Source organism: Pteropus medius, unplaced genomic scaffold (genome assembly GCF_902729225.1).
Source record: "Pteropus medius unplaced genomic scaffold, Ma_sr-lr_union100, whole genome shotgun sequence".
Classification (NCBI taxonomy): domain Eukaryota; kingdom Metazoa; phylum Chordata; class Mammalia; order Chiroptera; family Pteropodidae; genus Pteropus; species Pteropus medius.
In genome coordinates this window covers 2,905,898-2,928,281 of record NW_024345479.1, presented here as the reverse complement: position 1 = coordinate 2,928,281, position 22,384 = coordinate 2,905,898, and the positions used below count along the sequence as shown (strand labels likewise).

General features: G+C 43.8%; 3 protein-coding genes, 3 non-coding genes and 2 pseudogenes across 6 annotated transcripts in view; 2 read left to right on the top strand and 6 right to left on the bottom strand.

The window, feature by feature from the left end:
- Positions 1–63: 63 nt before the first annotated feature.
- Positions 64–3,250, bottom strand: SPMAP1 (sperm microtubule associated protein 1). Its single transcript, XM_039873822.1, has 3 exons — positions 2,541–3,250; positions 1,080–1,179; positions 64–221 (listed from the first exon to the last, which is right to left on the bottom strand). Exons 1-3 carry the CDS (start codon positions 2,817–2,819, stop codon positions 64–66), a joined length of 537 nt encoding a protein of 178 aa, XP_039729756.1. The 5' UTR covers positions 2,820–3,250.
- Positions 3,251–4,933: 1,683 nt separating this feature from the next.
- On the bottom strand, positions 4,934–8,915 carry RPL23 (ribosomal protein L23). Its single transcript, XM_039873643.1, has 5 exons — positions 8,779–8,915; positions 8,140–8,223; positions 7,719–7,847; positions 5,182–5,295; positions 4,934–5,061 (listed from the first exon to the last, which is right to left on the bottom strand). Exons 1-5 carry the CDS (start codon positions 8,903–8,905, stop codon positions 4,979–4,981), a joined length of 537 nt encoding a protein of 178 aa, XP_039729577.1. The 5' UTR covers positions 8,906–8,915; the 3' UTR covers positions 4,934–4,978.
- On the bottom strand, positions 7,974–8,108 carry LOC120611336 (small nucleolar RNA SNORA21). The gene has a single exon (XR_005655132.1). It is a non-coding gene; the product is annotated as a small nucleolar RNA SNORA21 (small nucleolar RNA).
- Positions 8,916–9,642: 727 nt separating the features above from the next.
- On the top strand, positions 9,643–9,761 carry LOC120611317 (uncharacterized; annotated as a pseudogene).
- A 3,181-nt stretch (positions 9,762–12,942) lies between these two features.
- On the bottom strand, positions 12,943–13,285 carry LOC120611213 (eukaryotic translation initiation factor 1-like; annotated as a pseudogene).
- A 2,124-nt stretch (positions 13,286–15,409) lies between these two features.
- TRNAC-GCA (transfer RNA cysteine (anticodon GCA)) lies at positions 15,410–15,481 on the bottom strand. Its single transcript has one exon. It is a non-coding gene; the product is annotated as a tRNA-Cys (tRNA).
- Positions 15,482–20,880: 5,399 nt separating this feature from the next.
- Positions 20,881–20,952, bottom strand: TRNAC-GCA (transfer RNA cysteine (anticodon GCA)). The gene has a single exon. It is a non-coding gene; the product is annotated as a tRNA-Cys (tRNA).
- Positions 20,953–21,689: 737 nt separating this feature from the next.
- The window catches only part of LASP1 (LIM and SH3 protein 1), a 36,544-nt gene continuing 35,849 nt past the window's right edge, over positions 21,690–22,384 (top strand). Inside the window, exon 1 of the mRNA XM_039873641.1 lies at positions 21,690–21,888. Within this exon, the coding sequence (XP_039729575.1) occupies positions 21,820–21,888 (69 nt within the window). The 5' untranslated portion in view covers positions 21,690–21,819. The remainder of the gene's footprint in view (positions 21,889–22,384) is intronic.

Genomic DNA, 22,384 nt, shown 5'->3' with positions numbered 1-22,384 from the left:
GAGAGTTCATCTAAACATCTGTCATAGAACTTGAGGTCGAGGGATGTGAAGGGACAGCTGCTATTAGAAGAGAGGGAATTGGGTGACCTCTCCAAAAACAGACGGGCGCTGGCGGAGGGCTGGGGTATTCCTGCGATAGCCAAAACGACCATTGAACCCCCTGTTCATTTTCACATCAGCATTGTAGTGGTCATGGCCGGTCACCTGCTGAAGGGAATGCCCTTGGGGTGGAGAGAGAGGTTTGAGCTTGCATTCAGCTCCCTCTTGCTTTCCCCACTCCTATAGGGCCGGTATTAAGATGCCAGCCCAGGTACTGTCACTGTGCTCTCCATGTCCAGCTGAACCCTCAAGCCTCTTGGCTGATAAGTCAAGTGTTAGTGAAGTCAAGGAGACAGATGACTTCCTAGAAATCCAATCTCATACCAGGAATAGCGTGCAGAAGGAACATGAATAATACAGAAGGGTTAGAAACTTCTGGGCTTAACTGAACTTGGCTCACTCCCAGAACTGGGAAATTTTCACCCTTGCCTCTGACCCATCTGGAGAAAATAGATGAGCTCATTTTGGCCTAATGGTGCAAAAGTCATGTGACTAGAGTGCAGCCAAAGGGTGGCGGATTTGGAGTGGGAGGGTTCAGAAAAACATCTGTCAGAAAAACATCTCTCAACTCTTCCTTCCCTGTTGCTACTTAATTGGGCCTGAAAAATGAGCAGGACAGAACCTGCTCAGGAGCAATGAGAGGAATACAGGCTTTCGAGTTGGAAAGAGTGGAATTCGATCCCAGCCCAGCCCTTTTCAATTAATCACTTCAACTCCCTAAATCTCAATTTCCCTGGCTGTACCATGGGGATGGTGTGAGGGTAAAAGCACCTGACACAGTAGGTGCTCAATAACTGAATATAGAGAGCACTGTAACACCATCTGCTCATGTATGAGAAAAGCTGGAGGATGCAGTCCTTGTGCCTCTTCCCCCCAAACAGGTCTTTCTACAACCCAGTTTCTCTCTCTTGGAACTGTGGGATGCACACCACTTTCTGGTTGGGGGAACCATGGGGAGGCTGAAAGCAAGTGGCACTTGCCTGCCCCTGCCCAGTTTCTCCTGTTGAGGTATCTCTGTCCTTGTCCGAAGATGTGGAAATAATCCACTATCCAGCCGTCCCTTCCTGTACCGCCATGATCCTGAGAGTGAGGGAAAGAATACAGAAGACTGTCAGCCACCATGCTGAGTGCAAACTCCCCTGAGGCTTATTGAGCGGAAGGGGCAGAGGTCACAGCCAGGGGTAACAGGGCCAGACAGATTAAATATACTTATTGACCTATTGCCTCTCAGGGAGAGGCAGTGTAGCTTGACACTTAAGGTCTTGATACTTAGTGTCTGCTGTCCACAGACAGGTTCCAATTCCAGCTCTGCCACTAACAAGCTGTGTGACCTATGCCGATGAATCAGTTTTTGTGGACTTCAAGTTTCTTATCAGTAAAAGGAGGGTTGCTGTGAAATTTAAGTGAGATAGTTCCAGTAAAGGGCCTGGCATAGAAAAGGAACAATAAACTATCTTCATTTAAATGAAAATAATACCTACCACAAATGGTGGTTGTGATGACTATTAAATACTTACAAATGGAGCATAGAAAGTTTCAAAAGTGTGTATGCTATTTTATTTTCAAGCTTTTAAATACCCAAGTTTTCCTCCCTCCCTCCCCCCCCCTTCCCGACTTTGGCTCCTTCTGTCATAAAAGTACATGAGTAGACACAAGTACACACTCAAGCATAGCACACACAGATGTGTCCATATATACCTGTACTGAACACACACGCACATGCAAAAACCCGGGACCACAAAAACCATTAAGATTTTGTTCATGAATAATCCTCATTAAATCATACCCATATCATTGTGACATATATAGACACCAGCATTGGAGGCAAAAGTGGTGAAAAGAATTGGAGCAATCAGCAAATAGCCTCAGAATCTTTGATTGCAAGGGAGAATTCTGCTGGGAAGGGGCAACACCCAGAAGGGAAAGGCCTGTGGAGAAGGGAGGTCCGCAGAGATTTGGGAAACAAGTCCCAGCGAAAGAGCCCACCCTGCAACTACATTGAACAGAGGGCATGGCGCCTGGCGGATCTAGACAGTTCTCTTTGTCTTGTTCACTGGAGTCACACGGGTGTTCTCATTTTCCTGCTTGTAGAGAGTTTACAGCGTGAGGTCACCCAAAAGGGCAGGTTTGTGATGTCAAGAAGGACGTTTTGGAGAGGGAGATTTTGAGCCTGATTCCCAGTCTTGCAGAAACCCAAAGTGAAATCATTGTCAAGTTCAAGGATGGAAGGCGATTCTGTGAACCCAGTGAGCTCGTGCTCAATACCTGTCGCCCCTCTAGGCCAGCTGCCGAGTTTCCTTAAGAAAACGTGTGTGAGTTGGGGACGCTTTCCTGCTGGTGTGGGCGCTGGAGTGAGATGCCTTGATTTGGGAAGTGGTCCCTGCCACCAGCGCCACCCTCTGAGGACATAGACAGCTGGGTTCTCTGGAGCGCTCCTATACCTGATCAGTTTTCCGCAAAATGGGCGGAACCACGTGGCTCTTGAAGTACCGGCGGGCGTGGCAGTCCTGCTGAGCGTTGTAAGGCGGAATCGCTGACCAGAGCTTGGGCCTCAAGTGCTCATAGGTGCGGGCCATGGTGCTCACGGCCACTCCATCCAAGATGAAGCTCTTCTCCAATCGTAGAGGACACTCGCAGAAGTGCGCCATCCCAACCACAGCCGCCTCCGAGGGCCTCTCTGTTAGGATTGGAGGGCGGTAGGCGGGGGCTCCTCTGCGCATTGTTACGTGATGTCGGGCTGCGACGCAAACCCCATTGTCCCTATCCAATGGGGTAGGCTTTTAGGGCTGTGGGGAAGTTGCTTGCATGGCCCTGAAGTGAGGGATGACTAGGAGGAGACTATGCAAGAATAGGAGACAAAGTGGGAAGAAAAGGGGACTACTGAAAGTGGGCCTTGTGAGGGCTGCCGGCCCAGCTTCCCATTTTCCCCTAAGATCAAGGTTTTATGCTCCCACTGTATCAGTTATGTTGAAAAGTTTGTATGTACCCAGAATGGATCAGAAAGAGTTCAGATAACACCTATTTATAACTCATTTTATGGAACTAGAAGTTGAAACGCAGAAAGGTTGGAATAGTTCCTAAATCCATTTAGCGGCAAATCCAGAATCAGACTTCAGGCCCCCTGACTTCCAGTAAGTCCACTTAAGGCACTTTCCCCACCCCCCCACCCCCGCCAAAAAAAACAGTAGGTTGACACATTACCATATTTTTTTCTCTGGCAATTTTACATATGATTGGCTACAGTTAAATGTGAACAATGATTTCTCTATTTATTGTGACTACAGGTGATTTTTATTTCCTCCTTTATACTTTTTACTTCCCAAATTTTCCCCTTGAATAAACCCTTGTATAGATGCTTTACGTATCAAAGTGCCTTATACAAACTGCTCCTCACACCGAGGCACTATTATCCTCACTTTACAGGCTCAAAGGCTTCTTTTATATTTAACTTATTATATGAAGGCACATGTATTAATTAGGAAAAGGTTGCATTATATCTATACACAAAAATCACTAATCCTGGTAACTCAAACTCAGAATATTTCATCATTCTACAGAGAGCTCATATATATACACATATGAGGAACTTCGTATATGTATCTGACAAAATGTAATAAAAAGGATTCATCTTCAATGGAGGACCTGGGGGTTTCATGTCAAATTAGATTTTAAATTTACCAGGCTGGAGGATGAGGTAGTGGAGGAAGCCAGATCTTTTAGATGTCCGAATTTGTTTATTCCTAAAACCAAAACTGGCTAAGTCTAAAGTACTGATTTTCACTCTTGGCTGCACCTTGGAAACATGAGCAGTTTTAAAGTACTGATGTCTGAGCCCCACCTCCATAGTGACTCAAATTTGTCTGGGATATGGCCTGGAAACATTTTTTGACTCTAGTTGAGAATCACTTCTAGTTCTGGTGCATTCTGTTCCTCATCTTGGACAACAGTAGTCATCTCACAAAATGACTATGTGCTAGTGTCCGCATGCTAATTTTCAGCCTTGCATTATACTCAACTTACAGATAACATTTAAGACTATTTTGATACTAGACACATAAACATGAACTTAAATCTATTTTTTGACACTATACGTTGTATGTGAAATATAATTGAATAAATTTTATAAAGTCTATTCCATCATCTCTAGGCTAGACTACTGATCCAAACCATTTTTCCCAGACCTTGAATATCACTTAGAGCAACTTGTACATTTTGGTAAGAAAAGCTCAATATTCAATACCTTCAGGCAGAATCGGGCAGGATTTATGCCTATTATACTAGCATAGCATAATCATCTCCTTTTGTCAAACTAGGGATTGGCAGGTTATGTGGCCATCCTGTCAAAACAAAACCTGCAGATATTAATCTTCCACAAGAGCAAATTTATATGGTAATTATCATGTGCTAGGTTTTACAAATCTACTCAAACATGTGTGAATTTACCCCAAAGTCTGTAACTCCAAGTGTGCATACATACATGTGTATACTTGGTTTTTACTCACATCAATCCTTGGACTCCATGAGTGTGTCTAGGATCTGACCTGACACTGTACCTCATCTCAAATAGCTTTCTATCTGCAGGGCAGTTACCTGGGGTAATCTGTCATCAAGCAGTACTTGCAATTTATTTCAGAGACTGCAAACCCAAATAACTAAAGCTTTTATAGCAGCAACTGGAAAAGTCTCAAAAGTCCTGTATGCACTCACTAAAGTGCACAAACTGTTTATCTTTTTTTAATACATGCCCACAGAAGTTTGCACTTAGTTTCGTTTTACAAAGAAGGGTTAGGTGTGTCAAGAAGATTGACATGTAAAAATGAACAGGAAGGCAAGCGACGGGAACAAATAATTTTTATTTTTTTACAAATACGCCAAAGAATCATGCAATGCTGCCAGCATTGGATGCAATCCTGGGCCACAAATCTGCACACTCCTTTGCAACTGGTCCTGTGATGGCAGAACCTGCATAAAAGAATGATGAGATGGATAAGATCAGAAGGTCCTTTGCCTGTTGTACTCATAGCCCAAAAGTTAAATCATCCAATCTCAAAGATCTAGGGAACAATGTGGACTTTTTCTGACCTTTCATTTCGCCTTTATTGTTTACGATGACCCCTGCGTTATCTTCAAAATAAAGAAACACGCCATCTTTTCTCCGGTATGACTTTCGTTGTCGAATTACCACCGCTGGATGTACTAAGAGGGGAAAAAAAAGACAGCAGTCATTAATCTTGTCAGGTCCCAGTGCCATTACAAGAAAGCAGTTTACATGCTGTCTAGTCTCCCAACATTTCCTATTTGGACAGAATATAAGCAGGAAATTTGCTAAGCACTTTCCATACTTTTTCCCACTTAAGCCAAGAGATGGGTACTGTTAAGATCACAGTATCACAGAACAAGGAATGCTCTCCTATCCCCCAGATTGAATGAGCAGAGACCAAGCTGTTAACTCATTAGGAACTATTCCATCCCAGTATATCAAAACTTCCAAGTTCATACTTTTATCTAAAAATTACTGCTTCCAAGAATTTGTCAAAATTAACTATGTTCCATGCTTCAGGTCTTACAAATATGAACTCACACACCAATTTACCCACCAAAAAACCCTGTAACTGTTAGGGTGCATATGTACACACACACTTCGAGTATTTCCAGGATCTTGACCATACACGCTACGTTATCTCATATGTGAAAATGTGGGATTAATAAATACTGCATGACAGACGCACAGAATAGAAGCATCTAAGATGATCATGCGTATCTGCAATTTTTTTAAAATACAGGACAATCACCTGTATTTTAGATGTCTCATTTACATCGAAAAATTTACAAGTTTTTTTTTTTTGCACAGAAATCAGGAAAGATATACAAGATATTAACAATCATCTCTCGGAGGTCTAAGAGTTGGGTAATTAAAATTCAACTTGTATTTACTGTGTAATTAACTATGTTTAACTTTTTAAGGAACCATTTTCCAGAGTCCTAAGTAACTTTTAAAAACCTACGTGCACTAAAGTGAACACTTTTCCAGACCTTCAAAACAAAACATGCACTGCACTTGAAAGAACTAGAGTCAGACACACCTGGGATTAAATCTTGACTGATACTAGCTTAGAGACCTTGAACAAATTAATCTTATGGAGTTTAAATTTTCTCTTGTAAAATAAGGATAACAGTTACTATTTCCACATTCGAGATCAGACAGTGGAAAGTACAGGGAGCTTGGCTATCTTTGAGCCAAGTATTATCTATGTAGGTAGACAGCTTCTGATCAAGTTTTTAACAAGGATACACACCGATAGGTAACTAATGTTTACTGAGAGCCTCCTCTGGTAGAACCTCATCTACTTATAAACTATAGCACACCCTGTTATCTAACCCACAGTGATAACCAATTACTCTGCTCTTCCCTTGACTGCTCCCCAGGCCAGATCAGACCCAGCAAATGTTCTAAGAGGAAAGCCTGTCCTGTCCAGTTGCATGCAGATCCCAATCTACATATTGACTAATCAATGCTTAACCACATGCTACTTACTCCTTGCCTACCAAGCCCTCAAGAGGATGTTAAAGGTAAACAAAGTTAAGATTTCTGACCAAAATGCTAAAAAGAGGGGTGGGGTTAATATGTAGGCCTATAAGGAGTAACTGCCACATGTGGCTGAGAGCCATCGCATTTCTAAGAGACGGCTAGGACTTCTCAGGAAGAGCAAGCTATCCCAGGGCAGACAGACTAAGCAGGCACAGGAGAAAAGTTCAGGAGCTGAAAAATTAATGTGCGCCAAGCATCAGAACAAGCTCTACAGCCAGACAAGACATTACAGGTCAGAAGGGCTATAAGGCCTCCCCCTTTAATTCATATATCTATGGGGAAATCTTTGGGGGAGTAGCGCATGATTAAGTAATGAGCAGCTCCCTGTTTTAGTTTCTATCATAGAGGTTTAGAAGCAAACTTGCCAAACCTGACAAGTAATAATCTTGAGTTAATCCTACAGAAAAAAAGAAACTGCTGTAAAGAAGAATACCATCTGTTATTCTGTACTTGAAAAGAAAACTTGCCCAAAGTGACATCAAGTCTTAAAGCTGTGATCTCACCTGGCTGAGCACTAAACCACCTATCAAAACACTTTATTTACTAAGTACCACCGTGTTCATTTGTAGCCAAGAACCCGGCAATGAACTAAAGACCTCAAGTGAAAAAGACAACCCTAAATGTCACACAAGACAGGGCTGGTTTCCATAGGGGTAGGTATGTGAGGTGGCAGAGTAAAGATGTGCGGGGCTGGGGGTGGCTTACATTGGAAGCCAATGACGAATTTAAATAAAGAAGTGACAAGACTTATATTTTTTTTAAGAGATGAAATCTGGCTTCAGTGTGGCAACTACATTTAAAGAGCCAACGGGAAGAAGAAATACAGTAAAACCAGATAGGGTAGAGAATGGTCTCTAAGACAGCAAGAGCAGAACCTCAATTGCAGATATTTATCTCACACTGCCTCTCAAAGGAAATTAAGCTTTAAGAGGTCTTGAGAATAGTAAAATTATTGTTCCATTTTCCAATAATGGGAGAAGTCTTCAACTGTCCATCAAGAGGTAAGGAGGGTTTGGGTTTCTCTACTCACCTTTCTTTCTGAGCTCTGGTTTGCCCTTCTTGACTGTGGCCATCACCATGTCACCCACACCAGCAGCAGGAAGTCTGTTCAGTCTTCCCTTTATCCCCTTCACAGAGATAATATACAAATTTTTGGCTCCTATGAAAAGATGTAAACAAAAATGACTTTTTTGAGGGCCTATTAGGCATTTCTGCAGTGTAATATTTCCTCAACATTTCCAAAGCCTCTCCCTCCACTCACACTCGCTCCTCCTAAGGTGGGACACCTTGTCACACTACTGATTGAAGCGAAACAACACAACATGCTGCCACTTCACCCAAAAGCAGTGTTTTACTTTGCCCTTTCTTGACGGCTCAGTGGGTCACTGGTAAAAGGCCCAATGAGTGCTTTTAAAAGGGGGAGTTTGGCAGGGTGCAGCCGAAGGTCTCACCTGTATTGTCAGCACAGTTGATTACGGCTCCTACCGGAAGGCCCAGAGAAATCCGGAATTTCGCACCAGAGGACCCACCACGTCCTGTGGGTAGAAGAAACAGGAGAGGTCACTGTCCAGTCGTGGTTCAGAATTCCCTTCACATTCTCAAACTACAAGTTCATTCGCATATACTTTCGGAAACGGTACATTATACATTTGCTCGCTCTAGGAATCCACCTACTCCCTCCCCATGTGCCACCCAGTTCTCATGTCAAACAGCTATTCCTCACTATTACCACCCTTACGTTTAGATTAAGGGACCTGGCTCGAACTTTTGCAACACGGAGTTCTTCCTGCAAGGCGGGAACCGCACAAGTCCCGTACCAGTCCAACTTCCACCACACTACTGCAGCGCTAGGCGCGGAGCGATACTACGGTGTTCGATTTAGAATCATGTCCGGATTCTGCCGGCTCAGCTCTCCAGGGCTCCCCACCGCCACTTTCGAGGGCCCTTCCTGAGCCCTCGTGGTGTCCCTCCTCACCCTCTCCGGCCCGGAGGAGAGTAAACCGTCCCAGCTGCCCATGGCCACCGCTCCTTGCGAGGCCAGCAGCCACCGCACGGCAGATGGCGAAAGATCCCCCAGAACCAAACCTCACCTCGCTTCGACATCTTGAGCACCGGAAAAGGACAAAAAGGAAGTAGGAACAAAGGATGCTGGGATATGAACGTTGCCGCCCCGCCCACCCTCGTCACGTGACCTGGAGTTTGCTCAACGCGCTTCATAGGGCGCCGTCTTATTACGTGGTAAGTGCTGGAGCTGGACGGTGATAGGGTTGAGCGCTGCAGAAGCGAATGAGACCTTAAGACTCCTCCTTACGAGCCTGAAAGTAGTTGGGAACACTGGCGCCTTGGTTGTTAATTTACCCAACAACCTCTTTTGAGAACTTAGTGCCAGGGACCTCGCTGGATACTAGAGATTGAGAAATGAGTTAAAACATCTGTGCTATGTGGAGGTCCCCAAAGAGCACAGGGCGTGGGAGAGCAAAAGAGAAAGAGCACTGAATGGTGTCATTAGAATGTGATGTAATTGAGAAGTGCCATTCTAGCACTACAGATAATTCCATATATGTATGCCTGTTCCCAAATGCATCTGTATTTAAGATACCTTGCTTTGTTACCCCTTTCCCAGCTTCAACCTCCACCATTCTTTTGGTTTCTTTCCTTGTGTCAATATATTCATGTACGTATTAATTGAGCGCCTACATGATGCCAAATGCTGTCTTGGGCATACATTAGGTTACATTAAGGAACAAAACAAATCAAAGCTCTTTGCCCTTATGGAACTCCTCTGCTAGAGTGGCAATGAAGGTGGATATTAGATATTAAATAATAGATATAATAATTGAGGTATATAGTATGTTAGATGGTGATAAGTATTTTGAAAAATAAAAGTTGAACAAGGTAAGAGGGATCAGAAAGTGGGAGGTAGGGCAGATTGCAATTTAAAACAGAATAGTCAGGTCTACGGACATGCCACCCTGAACATGCCCTATCTCATCTGACCTCGGAAGCTAAGTAGTGTCGGGCCTGGTTAGTACTTGAATGGAAGATCACCTTGGAATACCAGGTGCTGTAGGTGTTTAAAATAAAATAAAATAGAATGGTCAGTGTGGGCTTCATGGAAGACATTAGACATTAGAGCAAATTAACATTACAGCAAAGATTTTAAGGTGAGGGAGTTAACAACACTAGTGTCTGAAGAAAAGCGGTCCAGAGAGTCATCAGCCAATAAAAGGTGCTGAGGCTGGAGCATGCCTGAACAATACAGGGACCAGTGCGGAAGCCAGGTGTGACTGGGCAGAGTAAGTGAGAGGAAGAGAAATAACACACAAGGTTAGAAGGTCAGAAGTAATGGAATCCTGTCATGTAGAGTTTTGTATACAATTATGGACTTGGCATTTATAGACTGAAATGGGGAAGCATTTCTCTGTCTTAAACATGATCTGACTAATGTGTCAGAAGGATCACTCTAGTTAAGACTAGACCGTGGGAGGGAACACAAGTAAGATACAAGTAAGGAGATCTGTTAGGAAGCTCTTGCAGTAACGCAGGGGAGAAATTACAGTGTTTTGGACTTGAGTGGTAGCAGTAGAGGTAATGTGATGTGAGCAGATTCTGGATGTATATGGGAGATGTGAAAGAAGGAGAGGAGTCAAAATGTCCCCAACGCTTTGGGTCTGAGCAAGTGGAAGATGGTATTGCCATCAAACAAGATGAGGAAAGCTATGAGAGGAACAGGTTTGGGGAGTAAGAGTAGGAGTTTAATTTTGGCCATGTTGAGTTAGATGTTTAATTTTGGCCATGTTAGAGTTAGTTGTTAGATCTCAACAAAATGAGATTCAAATAGCAAGTTGGACATAGTACCCTGGAATTCTGGAGAGGAGAGATAAAATTGGGAGTTAGCATATAGGTATATTTAGATAGAAGACAATATCACAAAGAAGGGTAAAAGAGACAATAGACTAAGCTCTGGGGCACTTCAACATTAAGAAATCTATAAATCTATAAATTTATAAATCTCTCTTAACACTCTTAAAATGCCTTTACCTGATCCTGCCAGCTTCTCTAGCTACCAATTTTTCTTTTTCCTTCAATTCTTAAAACCAAATTCAAAGCATTTCTGAATATTTGACTTCTTTACCAAATTTGTCTCTCTCTATAAATAGAACCACCATTCATCCAGGTGTTCATCTGAGACTCCTGTTCAAGTTCTTTTCAGCTTGCTTTCTAAATGTCTCTCAAATCTACCAACTTCCTCCATCTCTTCTACTACCACTCTGGTTCAAGCCACCTCCATCTCTTGCCTAAACTACTTCTGAAGCCTCCGAACGTATCTCCTGGCCTCTATTTCTCTCTCCTCCATCCACTCACTCTTCATGTAACGGCCAGGATAATTTCCTAGAAATATAAATATTGTGGTCACTCTCCTGAAAATCCTCCAATGATTTCTTTTGCTTTTAGAATCAAAGTCCATATCATGGCCTACTATGCCCTGGTCTGGCATCCTTCTACCTTGTCAACTTCTTCTTGCACCATGCACTCTCTTGCTCTTCAGGGTTGGCTTTTTAGTCCCAGATACTGTCCATGCTCCTGAATACCCATAGGACTCACACATGCTTGGAATAGTCTACCCTGCCTACCCTCAGCATGTATTTTATGTCTACTGATTTTTTAGGTCTCAGTTTAAATGGTTTTCTTAGGGAAATCTGCCCCGACCCTCATACTAGGTCAGGTCCCCCTGTTACAAGCTCTCTCAAAATACTGTATTTTTCTTTCATTCTATATATTACAATAAAAATATATATATGATGATTATTTGTTGAATGATACCCCAACTAGTCTATAACTAGCCTGTAACTAGTCTATACGCTCCGAAGGGGTGGGTCCATGCCCTTTTTGTTTAACAGCATGTCCCTAGCACTTAGCATAGGAGCTGGCTCAATAAATACATGTTGAATGGTCGCTGAACAAATGAAGTTTACCTCAATGGTTTTATATGCTAGCATCCTTGTGTAAAGAAGTTTTCATTTATCTATGGCAAAATTAGACATATTTGGAAAATGTAGTGTTTCCTATAAAGCTGCATTTCCTAAATTTAAAGGACTGCTTGTTTTTTTCTGGAATTATGCTTTTTCATCTTTTTTGGTGTTAAAAATATTCCTTTAAATCCTAATGCCACTTTTTTTTTTTTTGGTAATTTCAATAGTCTGTGAAAACCAAAGTTCTGGGAAATGATCAGTCTCTACTTCATTTCCTGCATTCGCACATTCCTTGAAGCCCTGTTTATATTCTCATTACTTGATTGAAATTATACTCGAAATTATATATACTGAAGTTATATGAGAAAGGTCACCATGACCTACTTGTTTTAAAAAATCCAAGGACACTCCTCAGTCTTTATTTAACTTGACCTCACAGCATTTCACACTGGGACTATTCTCATCTTTTTTGTTTGTTTGTTTCTGAAAACACGTTTTAGTTACATAAATGTTTAAATACATTACATAACATTAAAACCGAAGAGAAAAAAAAATCACATGGTGTTGGGTAGTTCTTGCTAGTAAGTTGCAAGCTCTACAGCTAGCTACATGACTGACACATCAGTTTGAAATTTGTTCCCTTGTCAAAAGTTTAACTCTGGTAGAAGGTTGGCCTCACATTCTGGTGTTTGGACATCGATTAGCTAGGATATGTTTGGTCAAAAAGACCTTGATGGCAAGCCAGATATCCTTTCACCTCATTAGATGGAAGGTGACTGCCTGAAGCTCCACCCGCCTGGTCAGTTTGGAAACACCAAGGGATCTTTGACTACCAAAGTCTCCTTTTAGTGGTATAGCTGCCGTTGCTGCCTTACCCCATCCTCTCTCCTCTCAGCTTCACCGGAGGCTGTTCAGGTAGTGATATTCTCTTAAGGAAGGAAACTGTAGATACAGAGCAGAGGAGCTTCTGGCTAGACACAGCCATCTGTGACCTTGGGGCTCTGGGCTTGCCAAAACATCATGTTATTGCTTTGTTTCAGGCTGGGCACTACCAGGCACCTACTGCTTGACCTCTGTTTAAATGAGGGGCTTCAAGACTAGACAGCATGTTTCTTTTCTGTTTATTGCATGAAAAAGTTACACTGGTCCAGTGGTAAAAGCAGACCCCAAATGGTTGCATTACATAAGCTGTGAGTTTTTTAAACTTTTGGCAAGGAACAGAAGGAAAATTCTACTCATTGCAAGGAAATCCTCACTTAAGCTTTGGTGAGCCCAAAGCACTTAAAATCCATGAACCTTCAACTGGTCATCCATAGCCAGTCCAGTCTCTATGAGAAACTGGCATATGTTCTTGCGCTGGTCATGCTGTAGCTGAATTAATTCTCCATATTCTGCATGCTTAGTTACAGTACCATTGCAGGCAAATTTCTTCTTAAATGCCCTCATTAGTTTCTTTTTATTGTAATATCAGCAGTAGTAAGGATCAGTAGTAAGGATCTTCTTGCTATTTCTCTGTTGAATTTTTATATGGATAGAATCCTTAGTGACAACAGGAAGCAGGATATCACCTTTATTTGCATCAGCAAAGGGGTCGAAAGAGTGGAGGTTCTGGATAGTGGACATACGATACAACTCCTTTTCCTTGGTGGAAAAGGCCCAAGAAAGGTGGCTATGGGAGAAGGCAGGCAGTGGGGACAAAGCATCAGGAAGCAAGGGGGCTCAAGGGGGAGACCGCTGGGTCCTGTGCGGCAGCTCAGTGACTCTATCCCATTTTCTTAACACTCTTCATTCATGATTTCCATGATGCTAATAATAATAGAAGTTACTATTTATAGGGTGTTAATATGTGCCAGTCATTGAGTTAAACCATTTTATAGGAATATTCCTACTTGGATCCTTCCAACAACCCTGTAATGTAGGTATTATTATTCCTATTTTACAGATGAGAAAACTGAGCAATGGGTTAAGCCATGAGTACAGGATCACACAGATCATGAAAAGCAAAGCTGGAATGCCACCCAATTCTTGCTGATTCCAGCATAGGCTCTAAGTCACTATGCTATACTGCTCTCTCCTCCTTCCTTATGGTACCGTCTCATTGTATTTCCGTGGGTGATCATACCCACTCAATAGCTTCAGTTACCATCTATATGCTGATCACTCCTCAGTCTATATCTCCAGCCCAGATATTTCTGCTAAGCTGTAGCCAATATAGACGGTCCCAGACTTATGATGGTTTGACTTATAATTTTTTGACTTTACAATGGTGCAAAAGTGATATGCATTCAGTAAAAACCGTACTTTGAATTTTGATCTTTTCCTGGGCTAGCAATATGTAGTATGATGCTCTAGTGATGTGGGGCAGTGGCATCGAGCTGCAGCTTCCAGTAAGCCATGCAGTCACAAGAGTAAACAACCATACTCTACAACATAGTGTTACATGCGTTTTTGATTTAACGATATTTTCAACTTATAGTGGGTTTATTGGGATGTAATTGCATTGTATGTCGAGTAGCATCTGCATATGAAACTGGTGATTTGGACACCTCTACCCCACAGGCACTTCAAACCTAACATGTTCAAAACAGAAATCATAACTTTCTCAGAAAATCTGCTCTTCTTCCTGTATTCATTTTCTTGGTTGGTGCTACCACCAGTGTCTCAAACAGATAAAAGGGACACAATTGATTCTCCTCTTCCCCCAGGTTCCCAGACCTAATCACTATCTACTAACTTGACTCTGCTTCCTAAAGTTTTCTATCTAAAGGTCTGCCTTTTAGAAGATATTGCAACAGTCTCTAAATGGTCAGACTGTACCTTCCGTGGCTTAAACCCCCGTGTCAGCCCTCTGGTGCTTACAGCATAAAGTCCAACTTTCTTAGCACTGAGCCTTTCCTGAAATGACTTAACATTCTTCCTGGCCTCGTCTCCTGTCACCTTGCTCTTACACTTCACGCTCCAACACCAAACTGCTTAGGATTTCTGGACTCTTTCTTGCTTTATCCGCTACCTATTCTTTAAAACTCTCCTCAAATGCTATCTTTTTCCTGTGCCATCTCACAGACCCAGCATTCTCCCTCCCGAGCCACCTCTTTACTTAAGCAGTGGTTCTCAAATATTTTCATCTGAAGATTACTTTACATTTTTACAAAGTGTCAAGGATCCTCAAAAGTGTTTGCTTTTCATAGGTTATATCTATTGACATTTACCAGATTAAAAATTAAAATTATGAATGTTTAATTACTTGTTAATTCATTTAAGATAAGCCTGAAAAATAACTTCTTTTTCCCAAACAAAAATAATTTAATGAAAAGAGTGGCTTTGCTTTACATGCTTTTGGAAAACTCTTTAATATCTGCGTAATAAATGACAGCTGGATTTCCACATTTCCACATTTAATTTGTTGTGATATATCACACATAATAATGTAGTATTATGAAAACAATTCTTTTTTTCTATCAGGAAGGGTCTCAGAGACATCCCAAGAACCCCATTTTGAGGTACTCTTGAGAGGCACAGCACTGACCTACAGAACATCTGGAATGTCACAGACTTTACTTTGTACAGTAACCCTTTTGTTTGCAAAACCTACCCCAGCAGTACTGGAATGTGATATCCACGAAGCTATGTATCTCCAGAACCCATCGTAGATTGGACAAAATACTTTTTTGGTTAATGTTATCGTTTTTCCCTACTACTTTGTTTTCCTATTCACTTGAAGTTGGTAAGGCTTAAAACAGAAACCGGTAGGGGGCACCCGGATTTGAACCGGGGACCTCTTGATCTGCAGTCAAATGCTCTACCCCTGAGCCATACCCCCTTTGCCCAGGTTAATGAGACTACAGCGTAATTGCAGTGTTTACTGACCAGATCTCTATGGTGATTAACAATAGTTTGGTGTTTATGATCAGCTGCTCCAGGTTTCCCACAATGATACTAAAGAACTAAGGGAAGATTGCACAGACAGTCCGGATCCAAATGGTGGAAGAAAAGAGCGAAATCCTCTTTGACCCAGGCTTGAAGGTCCTGTGGGTGTGTGCCATGGGATTTCTCTCCTACATTAACTACCGCCTTTTCCATCTCTGGGGATTCTTTACGTCGAATTTCCATCCTGCCTGCTTGCAACCTGAGCTGCATTGAATCCCTAGCCCAGTGCTTTGTATGGGAAAGGAAGTGCTTCCCTTGTCTTTCCCAAGACCCTCTCTGCTCCTGCACCAGAAGTGCCCCATTGTCTACATTCTCTCCAGTGTCTTCGGTCACTTTCTCTTCTTTGGCTCCTTCAAATATCAATGGGCTTCCCCTGGATTAAAAAATCCTTCAAACAAACAAATAAACAAACAAACCCTTCCTATAGCTATGATTTCCTGTTTATTTCTTCTTTCTCACTACCAATTTTTAAGAAAGTCTATGCTTCATTTGTCTCTATCAGCTACCTGTCTCCACAGTTCTGTTACTCGGCATTTGCTTTCTCTACTGTCAGTTATTATTTCCCCTTTGTCTATATATCTTGTTTCTCCAACTAGACTGTAAGTTCCTTGAGGGGCAGGATTGTGTTGCATTCTTTTCTGTATTTCCCACGGTAGTTGGCACAGTGTTCACTATAAGCCCTAGGTTGTACTTGCTCACTAAACTACAGTCCCAAACTCAACTATTGTGTAAAATCAAGGCTGTACTCAAGGCAGCTTGATATTGTTGGAGGAAAGCTTACAAATCTGTGTCGTTCCAGCGATCTCAAGCAGACTATCTAGTACTCCTATACCACTGGCTGATTAGGTTCACTTTCTCACTCTTCGAAATGACTATTTCACACACTTTCTCCTGTCTCAAACCTTCATACATCTCCTCACTCTCTTAGCTGAAGAGCTTGCCTCTTCCTTTTTGGGGAAGATCAGAATCAGTCAGAAGCAGCGATGTGCTGGTAAATAACTAACAACTGGCTCCTGAGTCCTGATTTCCCAAGGTGCAAATACTCCCACCCGCCTATTTTAAGCTACCAAAGAGAAGTCAACTGGCTTAAAAAATTCCTGAAAATGTAACCATCAGTTCTCATAAACCATCATGAGCCGAATCTGGCACACTTCCGGAATCAATGACCTCCTTCATCAACTACCAACTTTTCACTGACAACTCCAAAAATGTTATCTCCAACCTGGACCTCTCCTTGAATTCCAAAATTGACTGGATCTCCAACTGCATACTTAACATCTCTTCTTAAATGTCTATGGGGTACCTCAAATTTAACGTGTTGACCCCATACTAGAATGTGAAATCCATGAGGATAGGAGGCTGTACTCTATTATTTTCTGTGTAAGAGTTTAAAAAAGAAACTCTTGATACCCCGCACCCCACCTCACCTCCCCACTCGCCCTCGGCACCCGCGAAGTTTACCTTTTCCTAGTGTTCTTTATCTCAGGAAACCACAACTACTCATCCAGATAGTGGAGGACAAAAAAAAAATCATTCTTGATTTTCTCTTTCCTTCATCTTCCCCAAGCCATCTAATGTTCAGGAAATGTGTAGCTCCCCTTCCATGGTCAACCTGGATATGGACACTCCTCTCCAGCTCTACTGTTCCACTGTGGTCTGCTAAATAAAGGCCCCCCAAACCCCCTGTGAATTTGCTACTTTACATGATAAAAGGGACTTTGCAGATGTGATTAAGTTAAGGATCTTGAGATGCGAAGATTATCTTGGATTATCTGGGTGAGCTCAATGTAATCACAAGGGTCCTAAGAAAAGGGAGGCAGGAGGATCAGAGTCAGAGACAGTGAGATGTAAGAGTGGAAGCAGAGACCAGAAGGTGAGGAGATGCTACCTTGCTGGTTTTGAAGATAAAGGAAGGGACCATGAATCAAAAAGTGCTGGCGGCCTCCAAAAGCTTAAAGTCAGGAAAACTGATTCTCCCCTAAAACCACCAGAAGGAATGCAGGCATGCCAAAACCTTGATTTTAGCCCAATGAAATTGATTTTGGAATTCTGACCTCCAGAACTGTAAGATAATACGTTTGTGTTGTCTTCAGCAAATAAGTTTGTGGTAATTTGTTGCAGCAGTGATGGGAATCCTAACCTGTCTCTGTGTCCACTCTTTTTCTTTTATTTTATTGTGCTCAGAACACTAAACATGAGATCTGCCCTCTTAACAGATTTTTAAATGTGCAATACAATATTGTTACTATAGGTACAGGGTTGTACAGCAAATCTCTAGAATTTATTCATTTTGCATAATCATAAGTTTATACCCATTGATTAGCAATTCCCCATTTCTCTCTCTTCATCCCTGGCAACCACCATTCTACGCTCTAATTCTATGAGTTTGACTGTTTTATTTTTACTTTATTTTTTTAATGCCTGCAGCACCTGGTATTCCTAGGTGGAATCCCATCCAAGTACTAACCAGGCCCAACCTTGCTTAGCTTCTTCGATCAGACAAGATCAGACGAGATCGGGCATGTTCAGGGTGGCATGGCTGTAGACGAGTTTGACTGTTTTAGATACCTCATATAGGTAGAATAATGCAGTATTTGTCCTATGATTGGCTTATTTCACTTAGCCTAATGAGCCATGTTGTCACATATTGCAAGATTTCCTTCTTTTTAAGGCTGAATAATATTCTATTGTGTGCATTCTCTATGTTTATTCTTGACTTTCTATAAATCTTTCCCACAGGAGATGATTTCAAATCCCTCTGCTCAAAACTGTCCAATGCTGGCTTTTCATCCATCTGGAGTAAAATTTAGACTCCTTACCTTGGCCTACAAAGCCCTCTACAGTGCCCTCTACAGAGCTACTTCTGCAGCTCTCTTGAATGGCTCTTCCCTTGTTCACCTTCCTCCAGCCACTCTGGCCCTAGGACCTTTGCAATAGCCATTTCCTCTATATGGAATGGCCCCACCAAAGGGCTGTCTCTTTCATGCCATTCAGGTCTGAACTCCAGAATCATCTGCTCAGAAAGGTATGCTTCTCCAACCTGAAGTAGCCTCCCTTGTAACACAGCATCTTATTTTATTTTATTTTAGTATTTCTCATATGACTACTGGGCTATTTCCTTGCTTATTCATTTGTGTATTTGTTTCCAGTCTGTATCCAATACATTTTAAACTCAGTGAGAGTGAGAACCTTTGTGTCTTTCTATTAAAAGTATGTTCTGCACCTAGAGCGGGGCACATAGTAGTTGCTCCATAAAAAAAGAGACCACAAGACAGTATAGCCAGAGAAAAATCTCTCAATGGAGATGTCTTTTTAGCTGGTGTTTGTATTATTTTGAGAGAGACCAGGGGACGGGATTCCCTATCCATTTAGCAAGAGGTTGCTCTCTGAGTTCTTAGGGTAAACCGATGAATAGGATTGTGGATAAAGAATTGAGGCTAGAAAAGGCAGATTGGTACCTAAGTCCACATGTTTTCCAAAGGGCCATGTCTTCAGTTGGTCTTTCAATTTTGTTTCTCATCATTAGTAAATTTAATATTATCTAGGAAGAAGTAACTAATTTTGAACAAAATTTTCAGTACAAAAAAATGTAGAATTGGCGTAAAAATAGTTTACCCAACAGGCACCAACAGAGGGGTGTAGCTCAGTGGTAGAGCATTGACTGCAGACACCAGCCTGCCCCCTACTCAAATCCAAGTCCCCCCTCTCTAGCCTCACACCTCCTCAGTCACTCAGAATTCCACTGCCCCTCAATGCAAAACTCTTTGTAAGATCCCTTTGTCTATTCCTCCTGAAAAGTTTTCTCCTTCATATGTCCCCCGTAACTGCAAAGTAGAGACCACCCCAGCGGTCGCACAGGGTGTATTCCACACTCAGTGGCGAGGAGTCCACCTCTACTGGGAGGGAGAAGGCGATGAACCCTTCTCGTCTCTGAGACTGTTCAAAACCTATTGGTTTAATGTAAACTAACTATACTTTCTTTTGGGGTAAAAATGGAGTGTCAGGGTGGGGCAATATTACTTTGCCTAGTTCGTACTCTGATCGGGAAGACTAGGAGAATGAATCCAAGTTCAGAAAGTTTTTATAATCACAGAGTTTAACAAGACATACACAGATATAAAATAGGTGAAAAAGAGACAGCTTTCTCCTTCAGATTAGCTCAAAGGCAAGCCTTTGGCCTGCTAACCTCCAGGTGGTAAGTTTGAGGTGTCCAGGAAAGGGGTGAAAAGTTGGTTATGTCTCTGGTCTGGGCTTCACACTGGATAGCAGTGCTCTCTGCTCATTCTCGATGTCCAGCCTCCAGACGCATCCCACAGCAATGGGAGCCGGCGGGGAAAAATGCGCTTGAGCATTCCCTTGGGCCCCTGAGGGATGACACAACCAGATTCCGGGTTTAAAATTTTGCAGCTGCCCCCTGACTCAGGCAGTCTGCCTCTCCTTATCTCCTTTATTTTTCCTTTTTTTGGGCAAAACCTAGTCATAGGAGATGCCTTACTTCCTTCATACTTAACTGTTTTCCTCTGGCCCAACAGTGATACTGTCGGTGACGCAGCCAATAGACATCTGTCCCCACCTTTAGGTTATGAAACTCAACAGCCTTGTATTACTAGTTTAGTGGTTTTTGAAGTGTGATCCCCTGGCTAGCAGCATCAGCATCACCTGGAAACTTGTTAAAAATGCAAATTCTCAGTCCCAGTCCAGGCCTACAGAATCAGAAACTGGGGGTGTTCTAACGACCCTTCCAGGTAATTCTGATGCACACTCAAGTTGGAGAACCACTACATTAGTTTATGTCAGTTTGCATCAGGATGTAACTTTATTTTTGTAAATTAAAATGAATTTATGGGTGTACATTGGCCCTTTTAATATTCTCAGAGTGCTTTGACTCTACCCATGTCATAAGCAATAGGGAAGGAGTCCATGTCACCGGTAATAAAGTTGAAGTTGGAGAAAGCTTGTTGTCTGTAGGTTTCCCTCTCATGACCCACCCCCATAGGAAACGGAACGCCAATTCAGGGGAGTCATTTCTGTCCCCAGAACCCGTGGCCACAGAAATCCAGACACCTCTGGCGCCAGTAATAGTGACGCGCAGATTTGTACCTGATTTGTGTGCATATCCATTCTTCTTCCTTCTGCTGGGTACAAAACAAAACCGAAAGCTTTTCACTAACATTGGAAAATGAGAAAGGAATTTTTGAAAATAGTTTTTTGTTTTCTTTTAATCTCAGACCCAATGTTAAAAGTAAGAGTCAAGAAAGAATTCTGCAAGATGAAGACAGGAAAAAACCACCAAGGGGGCACCCGGATTTGAACCAGGGACCTCTTGATCTGCAGTCAAATGCTCTACCACTGAGCTATACCCCCGCGCCGCAAGCGCGCTTCGAGACGGCTCCTTGAGTACTAAGATTCGGTTATGAGGAGGGTCGGAAAATGAGGTAAGGAGAAAGGAACGAAAGAGGAAAGAGGGCCAAGCAGAAAGCAGAAGGTGCTCGAATTCGGGGAACCACAGGAAAGCTGCTTGACAGAGGAGCAGAGGAAAAAAGAATTAGCCCAGGATGCAAGACGCTGAAAAGAGGCGCGAGGGACGAGTTCCGCCCTACAAAAGTGGGAAAGGATGTGGGGCGGGGGGAAAGGGAGGCTAACTGAGGTGGGTAGGGGAGTTCCCGTTCCGTCCGCAGGTTCTTGCTTGGTACCGACGGGTACAAAGGAAAGTCCCCGAATCTGGTGAATCCGATCGGGCGTTCAGGGAGCTTCCAACCCCACCCTCTACGGATGCGAGGGGTTTGCCCGCCTCCAGCAGCCCGGGCGCCCCAAATGTGCAGCCAGACCCGCTCTGCGCCGCCTCCAGCGCGGGAAGGGCTCTGGGCTCGCCTCTTCAGGGCGCCTCCTGCTTGGGAGTGCCGGGGCACTAGCGACCCTCGGGACTCACCTAAGCGCATACCCCCGGCCCCGCAGCCCTCCCCGGAATCCGCCCCCGCGCAGCCCCACGTCGCCTGGGGAGCGCGCCTGTTCGCGCGCGCCACTGCCGCCGCGTCCCCGCCCCGGTGCAGCCCCTCCTCCCCGCTGTGTTTATTAGGGGAAGGAGGGCGGAGGCGGAGGCCAGTTCCCTAGCTCCAGCCGCCGTCGCCAACGCCTGTGTAGTTGCAGCCGCGGCCGTCTCCCGCCAGCTCGCTCCGGGTTAAGAGGACGCGCGCAAGCTCGGGCGTCCCCGCCCCAGCCTTTCCCGGAGCCATGAATCCCAACTGCGCCCGGTGCGGCAAGATCGTGTACCCCACGGAGAAGGTGAACTGTCTGGACAAGGTAAGCCCCGGGACCGGGAGACGCGTCTTTGCCATCCCTGAGCAGTACTCCGGATTGGGGGAGGAGAGAGGGGGGCCGGGTCTATGCAGCCCCATCCTCGCGATCCTGGGAGAATGGAGGGAGGGCGGTGTCATGGGGTTCTGGGGACAGACCTCAGTTTGGAAACCAGGAGATCCGAGGCAAGGCAAGGAGTCCACGCGTGGCAGTTAGTCACTACTGGAGAAGAGTGGGCTCTGTGCCACGGGGTTGGGCGGACGGAAGAGGGGTAGGGAAGCCAGGCCCCAGGGTGGAGGCTGGGGGAAGGTTAGGGGTGCAGTCCCGCCCCCTAGGGCCGGGAGAGTGAGAGGAGACGGCCGCTCCCTCTCCCCGCCGCCCTGAGCGCCAAGTAGGCGGAAGCGCGGGGCCCTGGGGGGGAGGGGGCGAGGCTGGGGGGCCCATCGAAAACGTCCGCTCTCACTGCGAATGGCGGGGCTTCCTGGCCTGGAGACAGGGGGGC